At 48.4% G+C, this 25,695-nt stretch overlaps 1 protein-coding gene across 4 annotated transcripts in view; it reads left to right on the top strand.

The window, feature by feature from the left end:
• The window catches only part of ACOT7 (acyl-CoA thioesterase 7), an 89,444-nt gene that overhangs the window by 5,405 nt on the left and 58,344 nt on the right, over window positions 1–25,695 (top strand). For 2 of the 4 annotated variants that reach the window (XM_078873176.1, XM_078873175.1), the window contains exons 2-5: window positions 2,223–2,342; window positions 3,323–3,440; window positions 6,876–7,019; window positions 9,534–9,693. In XM_078873176.1, the coding sequence (XP_078729302.1) occupies window positions 2,223–2,342; window positions 3,323–3,440; window positions 6,876–7,019; window positions 9,534–9,693 (542 nt within the window). The remainder of the gene's footprint in view (window positions 1–2,222; window positions 2,343–3,322; window positions 3,441–6,875; window positions 7,020–9,533; window positions 9,694–25,695) is intronic. The other 2 variants (XM_078873178.1, XM_078873177.1) reach the window with 1 other exon arrangement.

Below are 25,695 nucleotides of genomic sequence, written 5' to 3'. Positions count from 1 at the left end.
TCTCCAAGTCATTATGCCCGTGCATTATGTAGGATTAGCAGCAACAAAGGGAGGAGGTAGGGTTATCAGTAATAAAGGGAAGGAATTTTAATAGTAAGGAGCTGCAGCAGCCAAACCACCACGTAAAAAACTAAAATATATACTACATCAATATCATTAATATACTAAATATACTCTCCAATAAGCTGAGCTACTAACAGTAAGTCATACATTACAATTCTATGTCGCAAAAAAATATAATATGCCTCCAGCTAAACTTTTTCCTTACATCACACGGATCTGCCCCGTACTATATACTGCCATAGACAAAGACAACATTAAATTATATGCTGCATTACTATAGACTATACATTGTAATATTACACTATGTATTATTCTACCAACCCTACTGTATACCACACTGCTGTATATTCACTATACAATTACGATATTACCTTATACATGATATTAAACATTACACAGCATAGGCTTTGCCACAGCAGCATCTTGGGATCAGAGGCAAGCAGGCACTTGTTTCCTCGATCGAGCTTCTGGAAAGCACGTGTTTGTTTACTGATTGTCACTCGCAGACAGACCGTAGTTGCCAAATCGCATGCAGTAAACGAGTGTTTTTTAAATCAAAGAATAAACACCTGAGGCTTGTAAAGATAACAGTGTACATTGCACACACACTGTCCAAGGAGCAGCACATTCACTTATTTGTTTCAGACACTCAGTTCCTTTATGTACATTCGCTTCGCACGTAGCAGACCGTGCTAATCGGAGGTGCGGGGGAAAGACAACAAACTAAACGCAAATAGCAGTTCTAAAGAAATTGGTTTTAAATCTAGATGATTTAAAAGTGCATATCTCCAGTGGCGTCCTATTATCGCTGCGGTGACTGTCTTTGTTCGATGGCTAGCCAAAAGCTGCTGCTGCTGCAAGGGTGACCGGAGTTTGCATGATGGTTTGGGCTCCTTGACAAGATCAGCAAGGTATTGTGGTTCATTGGTGGCAAGCACCTTCTGTGTGTGTGTGTAAATGAGTGCGACCTCATTTTGTGTTCGTTCGGCAACCGGAAGCCGATGCAGTTCGGCGAGCACCGGATGGACACGGTCGGATCTTGCAGTGCCCTTCACGACGCGTGCCAGAGAATTTTGTACACGCTGCAGCTTGGTAATGTTTTCCCAGATGTCCCATAGAGTAGTGAGTTGCAATATCGAGCCTTGTCAATAATATGCTACACGCCACCATGTTGGCTATATCACGACTCGATCGTGGTCGAATATGTCCTGGAGTCCTGATATGAAAATTGCAGGACCTGACTAGATTTTGCACGTGGTGATCAAATGACATGTTCTGGTCGAGTGTGATGTCGAGGCTCTTTAGAGGAGTAGAAAACTGCATCCTGGAGTCTGCGACCGCCACACCTGATCCTCCCACAAATGTATTAATTAATAATAAGTTCTACACATTTAAATAATGTACTACACATTTAAATAATATGTAGTACGTATTATTAATTAAATGGCTTTGGCAATTCCTATTACACAGTGACTACTTTCATATACGGACGGTCGTAATAATCATCATCAGCCATGATCAATCCACTGCTGGATGAAGGACTCCCCAAACCGCCACGACCTCTCACGATGCTACGATGTGATAATCCACTTGGCGCATGCACACACGGGCCTATTGCAATCGCTCCCATCTCGGTTAAAGAGAATGTAGTGAGATGAACAATGTAACACCTGTTGAATGCATTTATTTGATGCCAACACAGGATGCTTCCTCGTGTTGCTTACTGCAACACAAACAAGCATGCCTAGGCAGGGGGTGGGGAGGGGCTGGGGGAGTGGAGGCGGTGATTGGGGAGGAGGCTGCCCCCAATGCAAGTGCCCTTGGAACTGTGACTCACTCATTGTGGGCCAGACATGGAATGACTTGCGCCCTTTTCTCTGAATCCTTTTCAGCGGGTGGGCAATCGGTGGCATTCTGTTAAGTCAGACTGACAATGAAGTGTTACTCTCACCTTAATCTCATTGGGGCAGACGGCAATATATCGATTATTTCTGAGTCATTCTGCCTGCCATAGATTAAGACTCACAAGATGCTTTTTTTTATTGCTAATTTTATGTGGGGTGACATCCCAACGCTCCATGCAGATCAGCTTTCGCCGGCTTGGTGTTCGTCAGAAATTACGTTACTTGAGCGTTCCATGTGTCTCGCTCCCATCGCAGGGTTCGAATCGCCACACGGTTGCTGCAACGGACTTGTCTCAGCCGACGGATCAGCGTCTTCGCTCAAGTGAACATCTGTCAAAGAACCCTCCCGAGAAAGATGCCAGTCCACGTGTCCAGGTATGAACTCTGTCTACTCGGCAAATGGCACGATGCGCTCTTTCGATCATGTGCCATTTGTCACCGGACATTCCGTGGTCTGTTGTTAAAGGTAATAGTTGCCCAATTCTGGACAAATCTGATCACTCTGCTCCTTGTTGGGTAATCTCGATGGAGGCTTCAAATCATAGGGGGAGGTCACATGACAACTCAAGGTTGTGAGCTCTCTAGACCAATCATTGTCCACCAAGCGCATTTTTCAACCAACTCTGTTCTTATTCGCTAGAAAGAAATCTCGTCACTACATTCCATTGGCATACCAAATAGCCGCAGTCGCTAAATGGCAAACACTTTGCCCGCAACAGTTAGCATAAGTGATTGCCTTGCAGTTTCCCGAGTGTATTGTGACCTTAAGGGAGTCCTGTGTGGGAGGTACATTCTAGCTCCACACCTTGAACAGGCTGAGCTCCTAAATCATCCCGCATGATGTCTTTAGCCCCAGGGGCATTGCAGACTGGATAGGTGACCACTTGCACACACCGCTCCCACCTGCTTCCAAGTCGTGGTGTTGTTTGAGTCATGGTGTCTGAGTCGTGGTGAACAAGCACAGGAACACTGGGATACATAGAAACAATACTCCCATTTCGAACTTTCAATGTTTAATACATTTCACCGAGAGCATCCACGACATTGCTGGTTCTTCGAGTGTTGCGAAGAAAGGGTGTCAAAGTATAATTGTGCTCCGCAAGGCCATAATACATTTCAACATTTGATAAACCGTTATTTACTGCCAACCCCTGCGTCAAAAGCACTGAATCCTCAACGCCACTGCACCCGCAGATTATGAGCATTGTCATCATGATTCGTGATAAATCCGCTTCTGGATGAAGGCCTCCTCCCCAAGCATTTTCCATCCCTCGGGTTCCTGCGATGCAACAACTTCTAGAGATACGAAATATTCGTCACCGAGTGAGTCAACTATGTTTTTTTTTCCCTTCCAGGATAATGCGTCCGGATGATGCAAACATTGCAGGGACCGTCCATGGCGGAACCATCCTGCGCATGATAGAGGAGGCCGGCGTCATCATCAGCACACAGCACTGCAACAGCAAGCCGCAGGTACGCCGTGCACAGGTGGCCAGCAGGCGCACCTTGGCTGCGAGGCGGCTACAGCGATGCAGCCCGTGAACTCCTACAGGGACCAAGAGCATTTAATCACTGGCATAGCTCAGAGAGGGTGGAGCGGTTTCACAGTCGTCGGCGCGCTACGCTGCGGACCTGGATACCTGCGTTCGCGTAACGGCCACGGCTAACGCCACTGGCGAGGGATATCTGAACACGTCCTGGGCACGCATCTCCCCCTTAACCAACTCGCCCCGACCAGGGTGGTGAGGTGACGTACGGTCAAGCAACCTCCGTGATCGATGCGGCATTGGGATGTCGTAATTCCGCAGTGGATTGGAAAAGGTCCGTAAGTTTGGTTATAGCTTAACAAGGTGGTTCAGAAGGCTTGGTAATAGCCTGTCAGAGCGCAGAGCCGGCACTGCTTAGATCCTGAGTTCAAATCTGGCTTCAGTCGCCCGTGCTTAAAGCAGGCTCTAGGGATGGAACAAAGTTATGGTTTCTGCCCATTCACCAATGACTGCACAGGAAAACTTTTGTGATGCATTTTGGAATTCCTTTAATTTCACGTATCAGAGCACTAATCCGACACTGCTGAGATCCTGAGTTCAAATCTGGCTTCAGTCGCGCGTGATTAAAGCAGGCTCTTGGGATGGAACGAAATGATGGTCTTTTCCCAGTCACCCATGACTGCACACAAAAAAACATTTTGTGATATATTTCGCGATTCCCTTAATTTAACATATTCTGAGCACTAACTGATGCTTTACCGTCCATATTAAATAAACGTGTCCACTGCTTTTTGTGGACAGGAGATTTGTACTGGGACGTCATCTTTCAAAAATCAATCCCCAGACACAACGTGATGCACTGCTTGCCAATTTTTCGTCTCAGGCAGTGAAGCTGTTCGCACGATTGCACTCACATTGAACATTTTTCAACCTGGCACGAGTCCATTAAAACACTTGGGCAGGTATTTACTTTTATCTGATGTAAAAGTGCAAGCTTGTTATATTCCATCTCTGAATGTGAGTTGATGGAGTGTGTATAAGACTGCTCATGCGCGCATGAATATTCCAGTGTCTCGTATCTCACAATTCATCATTTGGTGCCAAATTCCCACTTGCACAGACACGAGTGGCATCTGAATGCTGTGCACTTTTACATAACATAGTAACCAAAGTGTTATCTAAATGTCTGGTCAAAAATTGTATAGTTTCAATCCATTGCTAGATTAAGGTATTCCCATTCAATACTATGAGACCTCCTTTACCAGTGGCAAAATATAGTAATAGGTTTTTACCCTTTCAACTGGTACAAAAACTGACACCTTTATACAAGGCATCATGTTTGCAATAACCACAACACAAGCAGTCAAAATGCAAACATAAAAGAAACAACTCTGATGATGATAATGATATACACTGTCCTTGAAGTTGATTGGTCCACACCCGAGACAGCTTTTCTTAGAGCCTAGTCTCCATTGGTGTTGGACTTTTAACTGCTTGTGTTGTGGTTATTGCAATCATGATGCCTTGTATAAAGGTGTCATGTCAGTTTTTGTACCAGTTGAAAGGGTAAAAACCTATTACTATTCCCATTCCATGCCAGTCATGGGAGTTGTTTGACCATACTTGACCCTGTTCTTCAGTGTGGTTTGGCCAGTGGGCTTGCCCAAGACCAGTTTAGACATTGCTCGGCACTGATGTTAACAGTCAGTTACTTTCCCAGAAGGTCCATTGAGCTAAGAAGCCTCTCTATCCATGGAAACCCGCCCAAAACAGCTGATACGACGGGTGCGAGCACGTTACATGGGAGGGGGGAGGGTTTACAGGGGTTGCATGGAACAGTATCGGTTCTATTTTATACACGACTTGGATAATAAACAACCAGAACTATGTACAATGGAAATGTAGCTCGCAGTACAATGTGACATGATGCATCACACCAGCCTTGATGCGAGTCGTGCACAATTAGCCGTGGTCATGAAACAAACTCATGTTCAGAGCATCAGGCGCTAACCACTGGGCCAGCAATCCTGGACATAATTCGTATGCGAAACTTTAAAGTTGTTTCCTCAAGTTTCGGTGTGTAAACATTACAGATCCGCTTTCCTGGTGCACCCTCGTACGGGAAGTGATGCATTTAATGAAACAGCTGCTTGACTAATACCGTGAAGACGGCGGTGTAAATTAAAGGCCGTCGCTCACTATGCATTCAATTAGCACTTGCCGCGATCAAATTTACACATTGGCGTGGCCGCCCCCGGTAGTGCATGCCGGTAAATCCGGCGCTTGGGCAGACACAAGGGGTTTGCGCCCTCGCAGAGAGGCCTGTAACACTCCCCCCCCCCAAGCCGCTATGCTGCGACACGGCCAGCAGAGGACAGCACAGCAGCAATGTGCTTCGTGAGTCTGTGCGCACCCCTGAGACTTATCCTCTCGTCTGCTTGGGTTTTCTCCAGATGACTCTAATTTCCTACTCGGTTCTATCAAATTGTCGCAAAGACTGCCTGAGAATGCAATGCTTGTGTAGGCTTTCTCCCTGTGAGATGCCCAGGAGATGGCACTACAGCAGGATACTGGGTCCTTTGGTTGTGAAGATAGCATCGCCAATTCTCACTTTAATTACTTTACAGTCGTTAGTCTATCCACTGCTGGATGAAGGCCTCCCCCAAGGCGCTGTCATCCCTCTTAATGTTCCACCGAGAACGTGCACACGAGCTGATTTCATCGCTCCATCTCCCTGGTAGATGCATTCTCGGGTGTATTCTATTCCTTGGCTGCTACTCCATCATGAGTCCCATATATGTACTGTGTATAATACATACACTCTACTAGATTAAACTCACAATCTGCGCAAACAATTTAGTACATATGTATGTTGAACTTATCACTGTACGTAGCCAACCGTGCTAATCGGAGGGGCGGGGGAAGGACAGATTTAAAAGTGCATCGTATGAATTGTCAAATCGCACGTGAGCTGGATTAACTGTTAATGGCCACCTAGTCTTTGGTCACGTCGGTTGTCTTGACCATACTTCACTGTCCCGGTCAGTGTGGGTTGTTAGTGAGAGACGGGGGAGACCCAGGACCTGGTTCAGATATCACTGGTAATGTTCGCCGTTACCCGGGGGGCGTGGGACTCGAACTCAGGCCGTCAGGTTCACCGCACAACCAATCCATTGATTAAAATGTATTCCTGCAATTACGATGCATGCATGTAAGTAATCGTTGCGCGTGAGAGGTTGATTGCTTATAGTTTGTGCACGTTCAGTGCAAACTCGATGCTGTCGTTGCATCTGAGGTTAATGGAGCAACAACACTGCACACGCTAGGCAGAACTCATGGAAGTGCGCGTTGAAGTTGTACAGGTGAGAAGAAACCGGTGATGTTTATTTCTGAATCAAATAAATGTCTCGAATTCCTACAGCAGGCTGTGAGTGGAGAGGGGAGAGTTGTTCACAGCTTGGTTCCCACACACACTGGGAGAGGACCGCTGCTCTTCCCCAGTGCTCTTACCAGCCACCTACCACCACCACCACTCAGCACACGAGCTCAAACCCCCCTCACCCAGGTTAGCGACGTGCAACTATACTAAAAACTAAACGATAAGCAATTCTTCATTTTACCCAGGTAAGTCCCCACTGAGCTATGTAGCTTTTTTCCAGAAACGACCTGGCCATCGCGAATGATAGCAGCTGGATGAAACGGCTCATTGCATGGAAATGTACAGCAGGCAAATACTCTAAACGCGCGACGTCGTTTCTAAACGTGGAGGGACAAACCGGAGGACCTGGTGAAAAATCCACCCGACCGCCGGGAGATGGACATGCAAATTCCAAATGTTCAGGCATCGGTCAGGATCGAACCCACGACCTCCTGCATACCAGGCGAGGGAGATAACATCTCGCCACCGTGGCGCCCTCGGCAACGGCTGAGGGATCGGGCAGCAGGTAGCGATGGCAGAGTTGGTGGTGTGGTTGGCATCCGAGGCATCGGCTAATGGTGACCTCTTGACCTTCACCTGTTTTCAATGATAATTCAAGTCTGAAAACATTCTTTAAAGAAATAAATGTACGGCTGATAGTTAAAGAAAAAACACTTTTTGGGGGGGTTGGGGGGGGGGGATTTGACGAAAGACTGCAGTGGAACTAGAAAGCAAACAGGCCTAAAACAAAAAAATGCCAAAGATTGATTGATGTGACAGAACAAAGGATTTGCATTTAATGGGCGGACGAAACTGGGGGTTTGTTGAAGGAGGAGGCATTAACATTCCGCTGTAAGACGGCGAAGAATGCAACTTGAAGGTCGCGGCCACTGGGACGTGGAGTGTTGTACTCGCAGTGTTTCCTTCTGCCGCTAGGTGTCGACACAGATTGAAAAGAGAACCGCATCCTCGTGTTGCCGTGGCTGGATTGTTATGATGTAGGCACGTACAGATTCGGTCTGCTCGCAGCACTCTGATGAATTGGTGGTAACGGTTTTTAATTAAAAAATCTATTCTTTTTTTTTTGTCTCGTTTGTATCGTCCGTCCCACATGTTCAGGTTTGCTTATTCTATTCCGTGCGTTCTATTAGTTTAAATTAACAATTAACCTATTATTAGAATTACTCAATTAATTGTTAGATTCACGATGTAATCTTCATCAACGAAGTGTTACATTGGCTGGTTATGATGTATTATGCTGAGTTTTGTTACAACGGTTTTGACGGTTTAACAAGAATCGGATTAGGGATCGAATTAACCTGAACGCCACTCGAGTTAGCCAAGCGGGGGCTCACTTGAGACGCTGCATTAAAAAGAGAAGGATTGCCAACGGATAATGATGCTCTTCCACACACGGGACTTTAATGCCCCCCCTTCCCCCCCGTCATATATCTAAATCACGTACCGCGAGCTCCGTGTACATCGGCCGAGCAGCATAATGTGAGCTGCGCGAGCCGTCCTTGTCTGGAGTGCAAACGACCTAACGGGGACCTTCCATCCTGTGAATTATTGCCACTCGCGTTTTGGCCAATTGATTTCCCTGGGAGGGAGTGGTGGTGTCCCGATCGCTAAGGTTAGGGCCAGGACAGGGTTAGGGGTGGGGTTGACCAACCGGGTCGTAAGTGTCGATTGTCGGTGGCTCGCCACGGCACAGCGGCGCGCACGCTGGGTGCTAGCGTTCACGCCGGAGCTGACGGTGCCTCGATGGAGACTGATTAGATTAATTGGCGATTGTGAACGAAAGTGCATTCCTAATGAGCATAACGTAATGGAATAAAATGGTGAATACAATTAAAAATGCCACTTTACTCGCGTCCGTGTGTGTGTGTTGTTACGAATTAATTGTCAAGGGCAATTGAATAATCGAGTAGCATTTATGAAATGGTATATGCTATTGCAATTAATTTAGCCTTTGCTATGCTAATTAACGTATGCATCTATTTTTATTTGAAGCTTTTGTGACTGCAGGAACCCATACTCTTTGGTTCTTTCGGTAAGTCACATAGGTAGAAAATATAATAAATCACGACGTTTCGATCGTTGCTTGTGTTGCGATCGAAACGTCGTGATTTATTCTTTTTTCTACCTACGTGTCTCTGCCGAAAGAACCAAAGAGTATGCATCTATTTTAAACATGCTTAGTTTCCAGCCACTTTCAATTTTATATTACAGGTAATGGGTGACGTGTTCACGATGACAAAGCGTTCGCAATGTGTTCACGATAACTAAGATAACGATGGTGATGATGTGTTCTGGTAGTGACGATGATTGCAATGACAGTGATGAAGATGTAGGTGACAAATGACAGGAATGAAGGTGGTGATGATGAGGAATGAAGGTGTTGTTACTATGATGACGACTGAGATGATTGCTGAGAGTGGGCGGCAGGTCACGGATGACGACGACGACGACGATGATTGTGATAGCGGCACAGATGACGGCGATTACGCCGGTCACTGCAAAGGTAAACGATTATTGGTCATGGCGCTGATGACGTCGAGACGATCGCGAAGGTGACGGTGACGCAGGCAAACGCGTCGACGGTAACTGCCGAGTTGCGGAAGTAACGATCACGACTCTGCCCGTGCCCGTCTTTGCCAGCACGAGAACTGCGTGGCGGCGTTGGCACGTGTGGAGCGCACGGACTTCCTGTCGCCCATCCTGATCGGGGAGGTGGCGCACGTGGCGACGCACATCACCTACACTTCGAAGCACTCGGTGGAGGTGCAGGCGTTGGTGACGGCCGAGAATCTGCTCAACGGTAAGCGCATCCCAACGATCTTCCCAACGTTTCGCGAGCGCGCGTGTGTTTTTTGTGGTTGTGCGCGTATGTCGCTCCGACGCGTGTCGGGATCGTACCGTGTGTTGTTTTCTTCGCACGATGTCCCGACGTGTTTCGCTCCACGCGACGGGAGCTCGATATCGATTCGGTTCCTGATGAACCTCCCCAGCGCGTGGTGTGCAGCGTCGGGCGTCGTGCCGGGCAACGCACGGCCCGACCACGAATGCGCATGGCAGAGCCTCTCAGTTTCCCCTATGCTCAACACTCTATAACACCACTCTACACCACTACTCTATACTACCACTCACTAATATTTTATACCACGGCTTTACACCACCACCACCACACGACAGAACATAGATTGGACGGTTTGGCCACAGCCTCCCCTGGCCACCTTTTGCTCCCCAGTGCAGCCATTTTTACGCACCGCACGAGGTACTCATTTACGGCTGAGCCGACCTCCGGGAGGCCCAAGTACGGGTTTGCATGTCGCTCGCCACTGACCACGCCTGGTTCGGTGGCGCAGTGCGCTGACCACCACGCCACGAGCGAGCCGAGGCGCGCGCACGCCGACGGCACGCTCTGCGACTCGGCCACGCGGCCACCAAAGCCGTGAGCGCATCGTGACGCCGCGCTCATTCAATCATCGCGGCCACGCCGCTGCGGTCTTGAAAGCCCCGAGCAGCTTATTTTTTTTTTTGTCACCAAAAGAGCTTCACGATCAAAAGCACTCCTGCAGCAAGGGAGGAGGAACGACACAAAAAAAGGTCAAAGGAAAATTGCGTCAAGTGAAATAAAGGTGAAATATAACAAGGCGAGGAGCACTCCTGTAAATGGTGGCTGCATGGGGGTGTAATCGGGGCCTCCTAAAAGCATTGGGCTCTTTCGGCTGGGATGATGGGTGCTTGTTTCCTGTTCGTTTGATTTCTTGAAAATGCCGCCCCCTGCCCCCCCGCATGCCGGCTGTGTGCCGGAGTAGCGCCGCGGCGGCCCGTCGGTGTCGAGGACGAGTGGGCGGCTCTCGGTGTGCCGCGCTCGGTGTGCCGCGCTCGGTGTGCCGCGCTCGGTGTGCCGCGCTCGGTGTGCCGCGCTCGGTGTGCCGCGCTCGGTGTGCAGCGCTCGGTGTGCCGCGCTCGGTGTGCCGCGCTCGGTGTGCAGCGCTCGGTGTGCCGCGTTCGGTGTGCCGCGCTCGGTGTGCCGCGCTCGGTGTGCCGCGCTCGGTGTGCCGCGCTCGGTGTGCCGCGCTTGGTGTGCCGAGCTGCGCCAGCAGGCTGGGCAGCGCGGCACACGCATACGTGGGCCGGGATATCAATCGGTGCAAATTGTCGTTGCACATTCGTATTTTATACTTAGTGCCCGCATATGTGCACGCAGTGTTTAAACAACAAGAACAACAGCCGCACGTGATTGAACTGGGCTGTTGAACTTGTGGTTGCCAGGTGGTAGTGTCTATGCACGTGGCCTGTAAGCCAGCACTATGGAAAAAACGAGTGTTGGTGAATCGTCACAAGTGGTGTGAGACTCCCTTCCTATGGATGTCAAGGTGCGCGTAACCTGAGTTGCTGGGAGAAGACGGTAAAACAAAGTGGGGAATACCATCATCTGTCCCTTCTGTATGGGATAAAGTGTTGCCCCCTCGCACGTGCATTTTTTCTCCCGCATGTAAAAACACTGATTCATGAGCTGAAAATCTCTTCATATCCAAAGGACTGTGGAGCTTGGACGTAATATTAGGAAAAATGCAAATGATGTATTTAATACCACGTGGACGAGACAACCACATACAGGGGCAGTACAGAAAGTAGGTTTCTTGCATGTCCGTTAAATTATTGTTCTGTCCACGTACGCGTGGCTTTAAACCGCAGGATCTTGACAACTGCATGTCTACCGCACTGATCCCCGCCCGTTCTTTTGACATCTGCATGCTATTTGGCTGCCGCTGCCCCGTCTCCCTCTACACCTGCCCTCTCTCTCTCTGCGCTGTGCCCAGATTAATACCTTCCGTTCTGCTTTACCGCTTGGCTTCGGCAGCATGGGTTCACGCGCTTGTGTGCAGGGAGCGGTGGCGCAGCAGTTGGCGCATCACTCGCTTTGCAAACCCAACAACCTGAGATAGATTCCTGGTCATGGCTAGCATCGGTGATGAGTAGCATCTGGTCAGGTCCTGGGCCTCCCCTAGGTCGACTCGGCCTGAATTGCGTACCTGGTGCAGTGTGTGAATCATCAGCACTGGCCGGGCCTGGTGCTGGCCACCCACCCCCCGTGCCAGCCTTCATAGGTGCTCGCTAACAGCACTTGGCCCAACAGTTTGATGAAGGCTAAAGTGAGGTTCTTTGACTACTTTTTTGGCAATTTCACTCGATGCAGTTTTCAACATACCCTTAGCACATTCTGAAATAAAGCACAGTAAAGTGTTCTAAATTAACACGTGACTCGCGTGGTACAGGGAAAAAACGTTACCTCTCATTATTTTGACTCAACTGAGCTAACCAGCTGCAATTTGAGTGTATTGTCGCGAATGTTTAAGTAATTCATAATAATACTTTCGGGAAAGTCACTGCGGCCCCAGGGCTCCTTTTATGGGAGAATAATTCCTAGAATGTTTGGCCAATTCCTTATTTGAGTGTTTTTAAAAGTTCCACAACCTCATTTTGTTGAACCAGGCGGTGGGAACTCAAGAGACCAAAGCAAAACAAATAAAATAAAATACAGCAACGAAGTGTAAAAAGAAATTGGAACAAAACAACTGTATCGCATGAAGAACAGAAAAGATTGTGAAACTAAATGTTTAAATCAGCTCGAGCAGATCACCTCCAGATTGACGGAAACGCTAAACATTACAATTTCAGTTTTCCACCTGCAACTTGCTTATTCCATGGCGCACCGCACTCTGAAATGAGAGAACCATTTCTCGTTACATCATGGCGGCTCTTGAGTGGTCTCGGATGGCGAACGTGAACGCTAAAGTGATACGCGACTCCAATATGGATTCTAAAAGCGGCGTCGTCAAATGTATCACTCAACTCTAGACATGGAGAGGGGCGTGGGTTAGTACGCGGGAACACGATACGTTAAGCACTCGGCCGTTTTTGCGACAGATGGACGTTGGCGTATCATATGGCCAGCCAAGATAGCAATTTTTACAGCAATCGCAATCTTTATTTATCCTGGAGAAATCCAATGAGCTTTTGGAGTTTTTTTTTTTTTCACAGGTGTCCATTCGGGGCAGGTCAGAAAGTTTACAACAACAAACAATGCAAAAACACGATCAGAGCACGAAAGTATTGGGAAGGAAAGCCCAGTATCTGCACCGCGATGCCGGCAGAGCACGGCTCTGGTTCTGGCTCGGCACTGCAGATTGGCAGTGGAAAACAACCCGTACCATGGGGCCCTGCGCTGGCTCAACGAGGATTTGTGAACCGCAACTTAGAGGCAACGAACGCAGCCGTGAGCCGACTCGCATGTTGCAGAATCCTCATTTCCCCCACACGGTTGCCCCTCAAACACATCAGCAAGTCTGTCCATTAATTGATGAGCCAGTGACCTTCAGCCTCTTGCTTTGTTTAATGGGAATTATAATTGTTATAACCCATCGCTGCTTGGCGTTAATGGTATGCATTTAAGTCACTGCACGACAATAAAACACACGCACACAACAAGTGCATGGCAGCTACGAGACGCGACACCCGAGATTATTCCAGGTGTTAAATATCATTAGCCAGGTTGCCTTGACTTTCCCAGTGGTTGTCATGGAAACAAAAGAGCCATCGCCTCAGAAAAAACATTAACGTATTGGTCTCCCGCGTTTACTCGTTGCGTGTGTGATTAACAGAAACTGAAATTAGTTTGTAGCAGCAATAAAATATTATAAAAAATAACTGAAGAGGCTTGATCATAAAGATCCCTTGATGAAGCCCCTGCAGGATGATGGCCTCCCCACTCCATGTCACCCGCATACAAAGACCATCCTTCACGCAGTCAGTGTGGGTTCATGAAAATGGGGGGGGGGGGGGGGGCAGGTAGGGGTATGTCTAGGACCGGTTCAGATATAATGCTCGCCACGGGTGTTAGCCACGCCCAGCAATCGAACTCTGCTCCTTCCATCTCTCTAGTTATATTTTATTTTTTTAAATTCCCAGGGGGATCTCATTCGTATGAGATTTCTGGGGGGAGCATTCGGGTGAAGGAAGAACAATGTGCGCTATGGCTCGGTAATTGAGAAGCGGGCACACGACGGCTTTCTCTTGCGGACAATGGGCGGTGCGCGCCAGTCCCTGGGCGACGCGACGGGTCGTGCCACGCGCCGTCCCCGCTTTGACATTGTTAGCGGCGCTGAGCTGTCCACGCCGTGCGTCGACGAACGACGCCCTGTCGATTTGTTTATCTGCTCCTCCACGCTCGCCAGCGTTCCCGCTAATGCGGTCTCGCGGAACGCGTTCGACACCCTCCGTGTTACGGTGCCGAGATGTTAACTACCTCGCCTGGTTTCCAAGAGGTCGTCAGTTCGATCCCGACCCTGTGACGCCTGCGTGGATTTTTCTCTGGTTTTACCCTCCACATTTTCGAAACATGCGTATAGAGTATTTGCCGTAAACTTCCATGTGATGATAAGCCACTTCGTTCAGCTATCATTTGTGATAGCCAGGTCGCTTCTAGAAAAAATCTATACAGCTCAGTGGGCCTTACCTGGTTTTAAAAAACAAATATTTATTTTAGTTTCATTTTGTCGAATCGTTTTCTCATAGATGGACGTGGCTGCGTGCATGGGCCGGCTGCGTTGAATGGCGATGCGGGCATTACCGCTGCGTAGCTGCAGTTGGAGCGATGGATCCACGTGTGGGACGCCGGTTCGGTTGTTGACTCGGCAGCCGGAACGCGGCACCTCGCCGTGTTGCCTCCGTCACCGGTTCACGGAAACAGTTCGCGCGCGTTCTTGCCAGAAATTAGATTCACAAGCAAATTGCGCCCTTGCAGTTAAACAGGGACACGTCTATGTGTGTGTGTGTATATATATAAAGTTAGTGATGCGTGCATGTCTGGGAAGACGGTTTGGTGGTAGAGCAAGCGACGCGGCAATGGGAGGGTCGCGAGTTCAAATCCCGGTTAGGGTTGACTTGGCCCATCCTTCCCTCGTGGTTCAATAAAATGAGTTCATGGGGCATTCAACAGTGGCTGTGCCATGGATATACTCACCCCCGTCATGGGAATGTGGAATTTACGCTACTGCCTCCGGGCTATGACCAGGAGATGAGCACTGCCTCTGCTCATTTGACCAGCAAATAACTCAGAATTTTTGAGATCAGGATCAGCAGACTGTCACCCGCATACATAAACGACAATATATAACATAGCATAGACTGAAATATAGACAGAGTTGTCCATAGGGTTTAAGCATGTGTCACGTCACCGGCTTTGCGATTCAACGCATACATGAATCCACTGAACGTTCTGGTTAATATATCACCTCGAGTAGCGACGGGGAGTACACGAGCAGATAACACACGATATGCACCAACCTAAGATAATCATCGCTCCTCTACGTGCCTGATTGGATGCGCGTTTAGCAATCAACATAATAACGTTGCTATGATTTGGTGCACAGTGACACCTTGGCTATCAAAAGCCATCAGAATAATAATACGCTGCCCATTACGTAATGCTTGTCGTATACAGTACACACTGTTGTTGGTCCTAGCGTATACCCGGTGGCTTTCCTTGATTTCCTTCATGACAATGCCCCCCCTCCTCCCCTGTCTCCCCCCACCCGCACCTCGTTTTCCCATGCACCATACGCTCATAAATAATAATCGGATTATAATTGTCTGCGTTGTTGGGTTCGCAGTGGGCGGGGTCGCGGTGTGCGAGCCCCCCGTTATTTTTAGTCTCTCCCGCCCCCCGCTTTTCCTCGTATTTGCGACATTCCCGGTTGGCTTGAAGACAACAGTGAAATCGACTTTAGGCCAACAGAAGGAAAAATGGAGGGAAAATCAAAGAGGCACAAGCACACGCATGCACAGTCGGGGAATTGAACCAGCTGTTGAAAGAATACAACTTCTTGTTTAATGGCACGTCACATGCCCAATTTTCCCTTGTCCCGGTGTGTTGCGGCTCTGGCTGGGTTCAGGGATCCCAAGTGGTAGTTGCCTGTGAATGTTCCCGGCCGGCTTGAAAGTCAACGGTTAAAACGACGTTAGGCCAAAAGAAAGAAAAAAACGGAGAGAAAATCAAAAGACACGCGCACGCACACAGGCACTCACACCGTAGGGGAATTAAACCAGCCGTTTAAAGAAACCAACTTTTTGTTTAGTGACGCATCGCATGCCCAATTTGCACTTAGCCTGGCATGTGGCGGCTCTGGCTGGGTCAGGGATCCCAAGTGGCCACGATGGCACCCACAAGCCTCGGCACGCCATCAAGTCCCCCTCGTCAGGATGTAACCAAACTCCTCCCTCCATCTGTCCTCGCCCCGTACGTGTGTGAAATACAGTGCGGCTTTGTGATGTGCTAAACATTTCCAATATCCAACGCCTGAAATTATTGATGTCATTGTTTTCTTTGTTGGCTGGGGCCACGTAGTGATCTGGTCAAATTTTATATTGTGAAGACCCTCCACCACCCACCCGACACAGCCTAGCAAGTGAAATTTTAACGTGGTGATTGTTACCGTCGTATTTGAGCTCGCCAGTAATTTTAAGAACAATCCTAGCAACCAAATTTAGCAACGAGATATGGCGTTTTATTTGAAACTGTAAGTCAAACATCTTCGGGGCAAGATCCAGGAAAGTCTGAATACAAATGTTTTTTCTCACAGCGTCGCGCCCGTCGCTGTTGTGCAGTATAACTGCTCGAATTTACAGAAACTCGCACTGGCACCGGTGGAAAAAATATCTGACGCCTCGACGGGCCCACGGACGGTGCGTTAATGCATCCGCGATGCGTCCGCGACACATTTCATTTTGAGTACAATCTTTTATATATATGTGCACGAGCCGTAACTATTAATGACGGCCTGTCACCACCCGCTGTTTTACACGCCATTATCTGGCCCCCGCGAATGACCCAAAAGCACTTAATTAAGGTTGTCCGATGGCCAACATGTCAGGCGACGCGACCACCGTGGGACGGGTTCCCACGGTGATCGCGTCGCGGTGCCGCGTCGCGGTGCCGCGACGGCCACCGTCGGGTGTTGTGTTGCCTCTCCCCGGGCTTCTCTCGTTTGGTGCGGCGATAAAAAAAATGACAATTTCCTTTGGTTTTTGTCATTCTCCAAACGACGCGTTGTCGTCAAGTACGCCCGCTGTTTTTCGCTTTATTTTCCGTCGAGTGTGCGAAGCCCTAAAACGAGGCCATTTCTGTGAAAATTATTGATGCGTTTTTGATTTGTTACGCTGCGGGGAGGATGGAGGTGGCGGAGGTCGGGGTGGCATTTAGGAAACTTTTGATTCCAACAAAGTGTTGTTCTTATTGTTTTGCGCCACAGTTTGTCCATAGCAATAACTGTCAAGGCATTGCAAGGCCCGATGTGATGGCTATCTGAAAAGGCAATTACGCAGTGGCGGCTTGATTGAACGTAAAAGTTCAACAAACCCCCCTCCCTCCCCCCCATGCGATTTGAGAAATATATTTTGTTTGTCTCTCTTGACCTGACCTACCTTTCTACTGCGGATTTTATTTTTATAATAGATTTTAAAACATAAATTTGTAAAGAATTTCGAAAATTAAACTTTTTATGAGGCTCGTGGAAACTAGGTCACACTGATTAATGGTTGAAACTTCTTACAGTTAATGTCTCGTGGCCTATAAATTAATGAAGCCGCTTGACGGCTTGGAAGAAATATACTGTACATACGCTAAGCGCTCCCCTGCACACGCGTGCAACGTTTTTCGTTCTTTCCCCTAAGATAAAATAACGAAAATTTTTGTAACAAAAAAAGGCTTGCGGTTTCAGAGATGCATCGATCCATCGAGTAATATTGATTCTCAATCTCACGGCACATCCATCGAAAGCACCTGTGTGTGTCACGAAGGCACCTGTGCAGCCACGAGAGACCGCTGCATTCACCGCAATGCCTGAGGTCAAGTTGGAACACACCTGCTGGAGTTGGAACACACCTGCTGGAGACGCATCACAAAATACAAATTTGTGTCGTCACGGAGATTATGCCAAATTAAATCAATGAAGCAGACGAGATGCCTCCTTCGCATATATCTGTACTTCTACACCAAACAGTTGAAGCATGTTTTCCACATCCCATAAGCCACATGGCCGTCTTGCAGTGCAACATTTCAGCAGCAGTTGTTCTGTGTCTCATCGGCAGTGTCAGGCTTTGGATCGCATCCAAGTATTTTTTATTGCAGTACACAGAATAATAAAACTGAAATTATTTCAAATGTAAAAAAATCTACGGTGAATGTTACAGTAATTTAATTGAACTGTGATATAACAACAATTAATCCTTAATTGTGACCTTGAATCCTGACAGTTCATCGATTTCCCAATCGATGTGGTTGGGTGGGTGGGGGAGGAGTGCGGTATATCGTTACACTCCTACATAAACCGGTATTGTAAGCTTGCGTGAATTTGATGTGGAATCGTGCCACGTTATTCCAGAACTCGTTATCAGCTGGCAGAATCTCTCTATCCAGAGTGTGACCTGCACTCGCGTTGGGCTCTGTTGGCACGGGCAGTGAGTGGCCCACAAGAGGACCCCCGATGCTATTTTGATGTTCTTGCCTGCACGCCTCGCACAATCACCACGCGGTTCATTAACGAGACTTTGGCGAGAGAATTCTCCGATATGCGGTTGGGAAAAAGCGCGTCCCGTTCGTTCGCACGGCGGCACTCGGCCTGTACCTGTGAACCAGAGTTGAACAGAAGCTTCCTTTCCGTTCGTTTAATGGGCACAGGAAGGCAATGTGCCCTAATAAATATACTTTTTTATTTTTTTAAACCTCACTTGCGCGTGTGCTTCGGAACACGACTCGCTACGATATGTTAAATAAATGGCTGCTTTTGTATCGTGACTTTGTGTCACGTGGACGGCGCACCCGTGCTCGTGACAGCGGGCGGTTGTGGGGTCGCTCTTCTCAAAATGTATTCATCTCCTTCAATGGCTCCTCCCGTGCTCGCAATCAGTCACGCCGCGCAAATTGCCACTTGCCAACGGAGTTGAATTCGTTAGCCGTCGGAGCCACTCCCCCCCCCCCCCTTCTCGGTCCCCAAACCGCGACATTAAACCCAATGCTGCCGCACGGTGGGTTTAACACTATGAGACATCTCCTTTACCAGTGGCAAAATATAGTAATAGGTTTTTTGAAAGGGTAAAACCTATTACTATATTTTGCCACTGGTAAAGGAGGTCTCATAGTGTAAATGCTTACCCCGAGCTCTCAATACTCTGATAGTGCGCTGTTTTTGAGTTGTACTCCTTTTGGCGTCATGTGGTCCAACACCAATGGAGACTAGGCTCTAAGAAAAGCTGTCTTGGGTGTGGACCAATCAACTTAAAGGACAGTGCATATCATTATCAGAGTTGTTTATTTTTGTTTGGATTTTGACTGCTTGTGTTGTGGTCATTGCAAACATGATCCCTTGTATAAAGGTTTCAGTTTTTGTACCAGTTGGGTGGGTTTAACGTCGCGTTCCAGGAGCGTTCGATCACGTACGTGCCTCGGTAAAGCGTGGATGCGGGTGCTCGTAAAAAGGCACGGCGCTTAGAAGCGCACGTCGGGTGGCTCGGGAGAGTCGGAGCTCTGAGCCGGCGCTGGTGGTGAAATTCTACATTCGTATCTGGGTCTCAAGTGGGAAATTAAAGACGAGCCACGGCAGAGTGATTGTGGCCATGCAACCACAACTACGGGCCGTATAGTAAACCCACTTAGACGCATAGAGATGCAGATGGGAATTGTGATCTCCTTCCTCTTCTCCTTTAGCTCGGCCACCAGATGCATATTTATCTGCGATCGGGCACATGATATGGCCAGCAGTGGATAGACCACGGCTCGGGAAGACACGGCCCGGTCCGTAAGCCCCGGGGAGGATTGTTCACGGTGCACTGGCTACTGCAGGATCCGACAGATCCACAGGAATCTCGAGAGACGTGTGGAAATCCGTTTGTGGGAGCTGTTCTCTCTCAATCGCGCACACAAAGGGGTTGATGCTGGCCGTTGACCAGCTGGTGCACAGGGTGGTGCACTGCTTTTTGCGCAGGTTCCTTAATGGACACTTTGTGTTGTATCACGATACCAATAAGGCCAATCACACGAGGAACAATGTAGCAAAACGTTGAGCACCGGTGAAAAAAAACACAGAGCCCATTTATTTAAATGTTTTCCCCCTTTAGCATTGTTGCGGTGATTGTTGTGATGCGGTGAGTGGCGTTCCCGGCGCTCTGTGCCGCAGGGAGTCCCCCTGGCAAGTCGCCGGCTCAATCTGCTAGCCCGCGTTAATCTGTGCTAACATCGGTCTTTCCTTTTCAGGTCACCAACAGGGTACGCCCCTGTCAAGGGGGTATAGATTTAATGAGTTTCTCCGCTACTCGTGGGTATTGAGTCGAGCAACACGTGGTTTATAGTTCCACAGGGTTTAGTGGCAGTTTACTGTGGATTGACACTTGTTTTCTCGGTGTTTGTGTGTGTGTTTGGCATTTGTTTGAACTGCATCTGCTGCATCAATTTTGTAGCCGTTTGCCATCCCTTCTACCCAAGGCTGCCTGTGCTCGTTTCTACAATGTGTACGTTCAACACGCGATTTGATGTGCGCACGTCGAGCTGATGTACCAAAATCAATCGCTTGCAACGCAAGTGACAAATCACCGAATTGCTGGCTGGGATTAATCGTCGCATGCCCAGTCAATGTCCTACTTGCTGTACCGCCTTGTGGAGGGCTATACCTCCTTGCAGGAGGGCGTCACGCACACAATCCAGACCCCCCCCCCAACACCTTTAGCTGACGACCCAACTACGTACAGTGTCTATGAAAAATTAATCGCAGAACTAGCCAAGCGAACTGCAATTCATCCGCACGACCGACAAGGTTTCTAAATAATACACGGAATAATTGGAAACGAGAGTATACCGGTGCATAATTTACCGTTTCCTTTAATTGAAGTCTGCGTAATGAAGTTCTAGTGCGCGTGTATGTACACCGTTACTGTCACCGCGTGAGTCATAGCATTTAGTTCATTGCGTTGAAGACCTAAGTGGAGCATATATACGAGTGGGTTAGTGCCGCAGAGGTAATTGGATGTACCCCTTGCAGAGATACTGCCAAAATTCCACGTTTGCAATTCCAAATCAAGTAAAATGAGACTCCCTTCTATTGTCGTATCTCTGTTGGTGTTCCTGAGCTCCTGGTGGAAATTCCACTGCTGCCTGCTTTTGACCTGGTTTAGCCATGCGGTGGTATGGCGCACACCTGTGGAGACAGCAGCGAGGGTAGGTGGATCGCGTAGGTGTTGGATAGCCCCCGTTCCGTGGGCATCGAGATGCCGTGCGGAACATCAAGTGTGGACCCCTGCCTGTTTCGTCTCTATGGGGTTGGAAGTGTTGCCCTCTCGCAAGTGTGCGTTTTCTTTGGATGCTCCAGTTTCTTCCCACATGTAAGCACTTATTCATTGGCTGAAAATACCTTAATATATAGAGGACCGCAGAGCTTGGGCATTTGTTGGGGCCAGATCACTGCTTGGCTGTCTTTCCCCTTGTCTGTGGTTCCTCGCCCCTCTGAGTGATTCCCTTTTTTCCAGGGCGAGCGAATACTGTGTAGCGCGCTACACAGTTGAAATTGTAAATAAATAAATACAAATATTATAAAATAAAGCACAGGTTACCAAGAAGTCGGCAACCGCAGACCTTGGGAGATCACAGGTGTCACTTGTGCAGCAACTGAGGAATCTAGCATAGGGAAGGAATTGATGACACGTTGTATGTTGTGTGATCAATGGCATTGGCCATGATGATTTTCTCTGTCGATGTCTGAAAGGGATTGAAATTCGTCGAAGCTTCAGCTAGTAAGTCGAGTGCTGTCACCATAGCACTGTCTGCGTCTGAATGTATCGCTCTCCTGCTGGCCGCACGGCCCTGTTGTGACGTTATCTCACGCGCACGCTTCTCGACGACCGGAGCTCTTCGTTATCGAAGGCCTGCGCGTGACGGCAGAAACAAACCCACGGCCCACCTGCTTGAATGCAATCCCCATAATTGCCCGAACCAAGGGTCGTGCAAGTGGAGTAAAAATAAGCTGCGAACGAAAAAAAATATAACAAATGACAAGGTACAATAGAAACATTCCTACGAATCAGTGGATGGATCACCCGCTCGGAAATAATTTCCTTGGTCCCGCGGGACGGTGCCTCTGTTTGTGGCCAGGGATCACTTTCCCGCGAGCAGAGAAATCATCTCTGCCTACGCGCGTCTGTGTGTGTATGCGTGTGTGCATGCATGGGGAGCGGTGGTGTAGCGGTTAGCGTACCGTGCTACGGACCCAGCGACCCGAGTTCGATTCCCGTTCATGGCCAACACCAGTGGCGATTATCTGAACCGGTCTTGGGCCTCCTCCTCTGGGTCGGTGTGTAAACATCGCCACTGGGGAGACAAATACGGTCGGGCACGGTGCTGGCCACCCACCCCCTCGTGTGCCGTTCCGGCCTTCATAGGTACTACTCGCTAACGGCACTTTCCCCCACAGTCTGTTAAGACTATACGGGGATCTTTGTCTTGTTGTACGTACTTGGGGAGCGGTGGTGTAGCGGTTAGCGCGTTGTGCTATGAACCCGGGCATCCGAGTTCAATTCCTGCTCATGGCCAACATCATTGACGAATATCTGAATCGGTCATGGGCCTCCCCTAGGTCAACTCAGCCTCAAATGAGTACCTGGTGAGGAGTGTAAACATCACTACTGGGCAGACAAAGGCGGCTAGGCGTGGTGCTAGCCACCCACCCCATTGTGTACCGTGCCAGTCTCAATAGGTGCTCGCAGACAGCTTTTGCCCCAACAGTCTGTTGCCCCATATATACGACGCAACTTCGGCCAGATCGTTCATTCTGTGGGCTAACCCAAAAATCTATTGTGAATCAAATTTGCACGTTGATAAGTGGGCATGTCCCAATTCACCCTTGCCAGCGATTCCACATATCGTCTCGTTTTGCGGGTCACGATACAATTCAGTAATTGATTTGTCTAGTGCTATGTTTAATACCATCAGATATTCATGAACACGTGGTGTTTCCTCTGAACAGCCCAAATAACATTAGCATATCATGAGCCGATCATTTTGTGCATACATTATAAACAAATTGATTCTCACATGCACAATTTGCTTCGTCTTTTAAGAGCACGAGAATGTTTTTTGATTGATTAATCCGTTATGTGCCTACTGTATAGTTTTTTTTTTAAATAATACATTAACGTGAGCGGATACGTTGTGGCAAATTGACGAGTCAAGCGGATAATCGGTGTCACAGTTTACAGGGGAACAGCATTGTGCACTTGGAGTCGTGGCCATAATCACACATTTGCACATTACCTTCGGATTTGGTACAGCCATAAAAGTTAAAGCAATAAAAACTTAAATTAATTCCCTTGCACTCTATGCGGAATGCTCCAGTTTAATTTCCACTTGCACAAATATAATCTTCAAGGCAATTGCGAGCTGTTTCGGCCTATGTACTTGTGGGATGTTATAATGTAGCGTCTGCAAAAGAGGTGGTAATTCAATTTTTTTTGTGAACATATCAATGCGAGCCCCCTTTTTTATTTAATTACTCCTTTCTGTGAGGTGGCACAGCAGTCGGCGCACTCTATACCCTGGCCACCTGAGTTCGATTCCTGCCCGCAGCTAACATCGGACCCTGTGTGTCCCTTCCGTCCATCCACGGACCGAGAATGACGAGCGTGGTCAAGTACAGTCAAACAACCCCCACACGGTCCAGTGTTGCCATCATCCAGCAGTGGATTGAAGACCGGCTGGAACTGCGCATTGCTTAGTGCGATGTGCATTTGCGTTTAAGTGTGCTGACCCACCTAGTACCTAGCGCAGTTTAAACATCCGTATTGATACATATTGCCATTACAGCGTGTTATTATAACTATTATTGTGATGTGAATGTATGTTATTTCTCCCATGGTGTGAACACCATTGATGCAATTCAAGTTGGGAGGGAGGGGAGGGGGATGCAGGGTATGGAAGTAATCAAATAGATCCGTGTGCCTCAGAGGGCTCTGCTCCTGACAGTCGTCGTGATCATCGCCCTGAGATCTCCTGCCGCACGTCGCATTCCATTTGTTCTGCTCCGGATGCCGCGGTGGCTACGCGCGGCTGCAGGGAGCGAGTTGTTTAGAAGTGCACCCAGCTCGGTGGCTGGCTGTCCTGCAGCTGAATCAAGTGCTTAATGTCAGGCGGAACAGTCCGGAACGCTGCTCCGGTAATTATTTTGGCACTCCGTATCCATCTCGACCGTATTTTTGTTCTCGCGTTTTTTTTAAAGCTGCTCGTCATTGAGCTAAGATGCTCTTTTTCAATTTGTAAGAATACAGGGTGCTGTTATACAGGTTTCTTACGGATATGCATCCCTTCTACTCCCGTGGTAGTGTCTTATGATGATAATCCCTCCTACTCCAAGCTTGCCCGAGCAGAGATGTTAACTATCTCGCCGGGTATACAGTGAGGCCATGGGATCGATCCAGACCCTGACGCCTGTGCATGTTCTCCCCGTGGTCGCGTGGATTTTTCACCGGGTCCTCCGGATTTTCCCTTCCACATTTAGAATCAACGTGCATTTGGAGTATTTGGCTGCTATACATTTCCACATGATAAGCCACTTCTTTGAGCTATCATTTGTGATAGCCAGGTCACTTCTGAAAAAAAGAGCTATATAGCTCAGTGGGCCTTACCTGGTAAAATAAAACTATTTTTCAGAGTAAATATATATGAATCACTGAGCACGAGGCACGAAACCGCTCATCAAATATCTAATTCTGCGAGCCTCACTATTGAATCGCCCTTCTCTACCCACTGCTACCTTGTAGCTCTTACGATGCCTTCTCATTTCCCATTACCACCTGCCGCGTGGCGGCAGTGTGCAGGCAATCCGGGCTGTGCAGCTCGGTCCGTGATTTCATCTCCCTGTCGTCCATTGCTCCGGCGAGACAGAAGCGGAGAGAAACCCGCGGTTTCTCTGTTTACGAGCGACTCCGAAAGCCCGTTGGGGGAGGTTCGGCAGTGGCACGCCCGTGGTTGGTCTGCCATGCTACGAGTTCGATTCCTCGCTACGCACCTCCGATTAGCACGGTTGGCTGCGTGCGGTGCGAACGGAGTTGAGCGTACGTGACCATGGTCTATCCACTGCTAGATGAAGATCAAGTGTGGTTATGTGACCTTGCGTATGTCCTCTAATCCACGTGTTACTCCTCCTGTCTCTCAATTTAATTATAATCATCATATTCGGAAGTCATTGGAGCTATGTACGTTTAAATCATCTCGATTAAATACTCATGTCTTTAGAACTGCTTGTTGTCCTTCCCGCACACCTCCGATTAGCACGGTTGGCTACGTACGTTGTGAAAGAAGTTCAACGTACATACGTACGTACATCAGAAGTGAGTGATATCTGACACCAAATCCCGTGTTTCTCAAACCCTTCGACCATGCCGCACTTGCTGGCAGAGTGAAGTATGACCAAACATCCCCCGTGACTGTCACGGCAGGGAGGGGGGGGTTCAGCCCTCATCCAGCAGTGGAGTGGCAGACCGCTGTAGATTATTATGATTAAACAGGAGCCCAATGGGGACAGACGCCTCTCTTGGGATACCTGGGGTATCAACAAGTCCTGTGCAGCAAAACAACAAACGCATTTCAATGTTTCCAAATCAAGGAAGAAAAAGAAACTTGAAAAATGCGGAGCACAAGTCGTTCTACATTTTTTTATCCTCACTAAATAAAATATTTCTTATTAACTTTTAATGTGTGTGCCTGCAGTTTTGT

Source organism: Lampetra fluviatilis, chromosome 36 (genome assembly GCF_964198595.1).
Source record: "Lampetra fluviatilis chromosome 36, kcLamFluv1.1, whole genome shotgun sequence".
NCBI lineage: Eukaryota > Metazoa > Chordata > Hyperoartia > Petromyzontiformes > Petromyzontidae > Lampetra > Lampetra fluviatilis.
The sequence above is the reverse complement of the archived record's forward strand: the minus strand, read 5'-3'. Positions and strand labels throughout refer to the sequence as shown.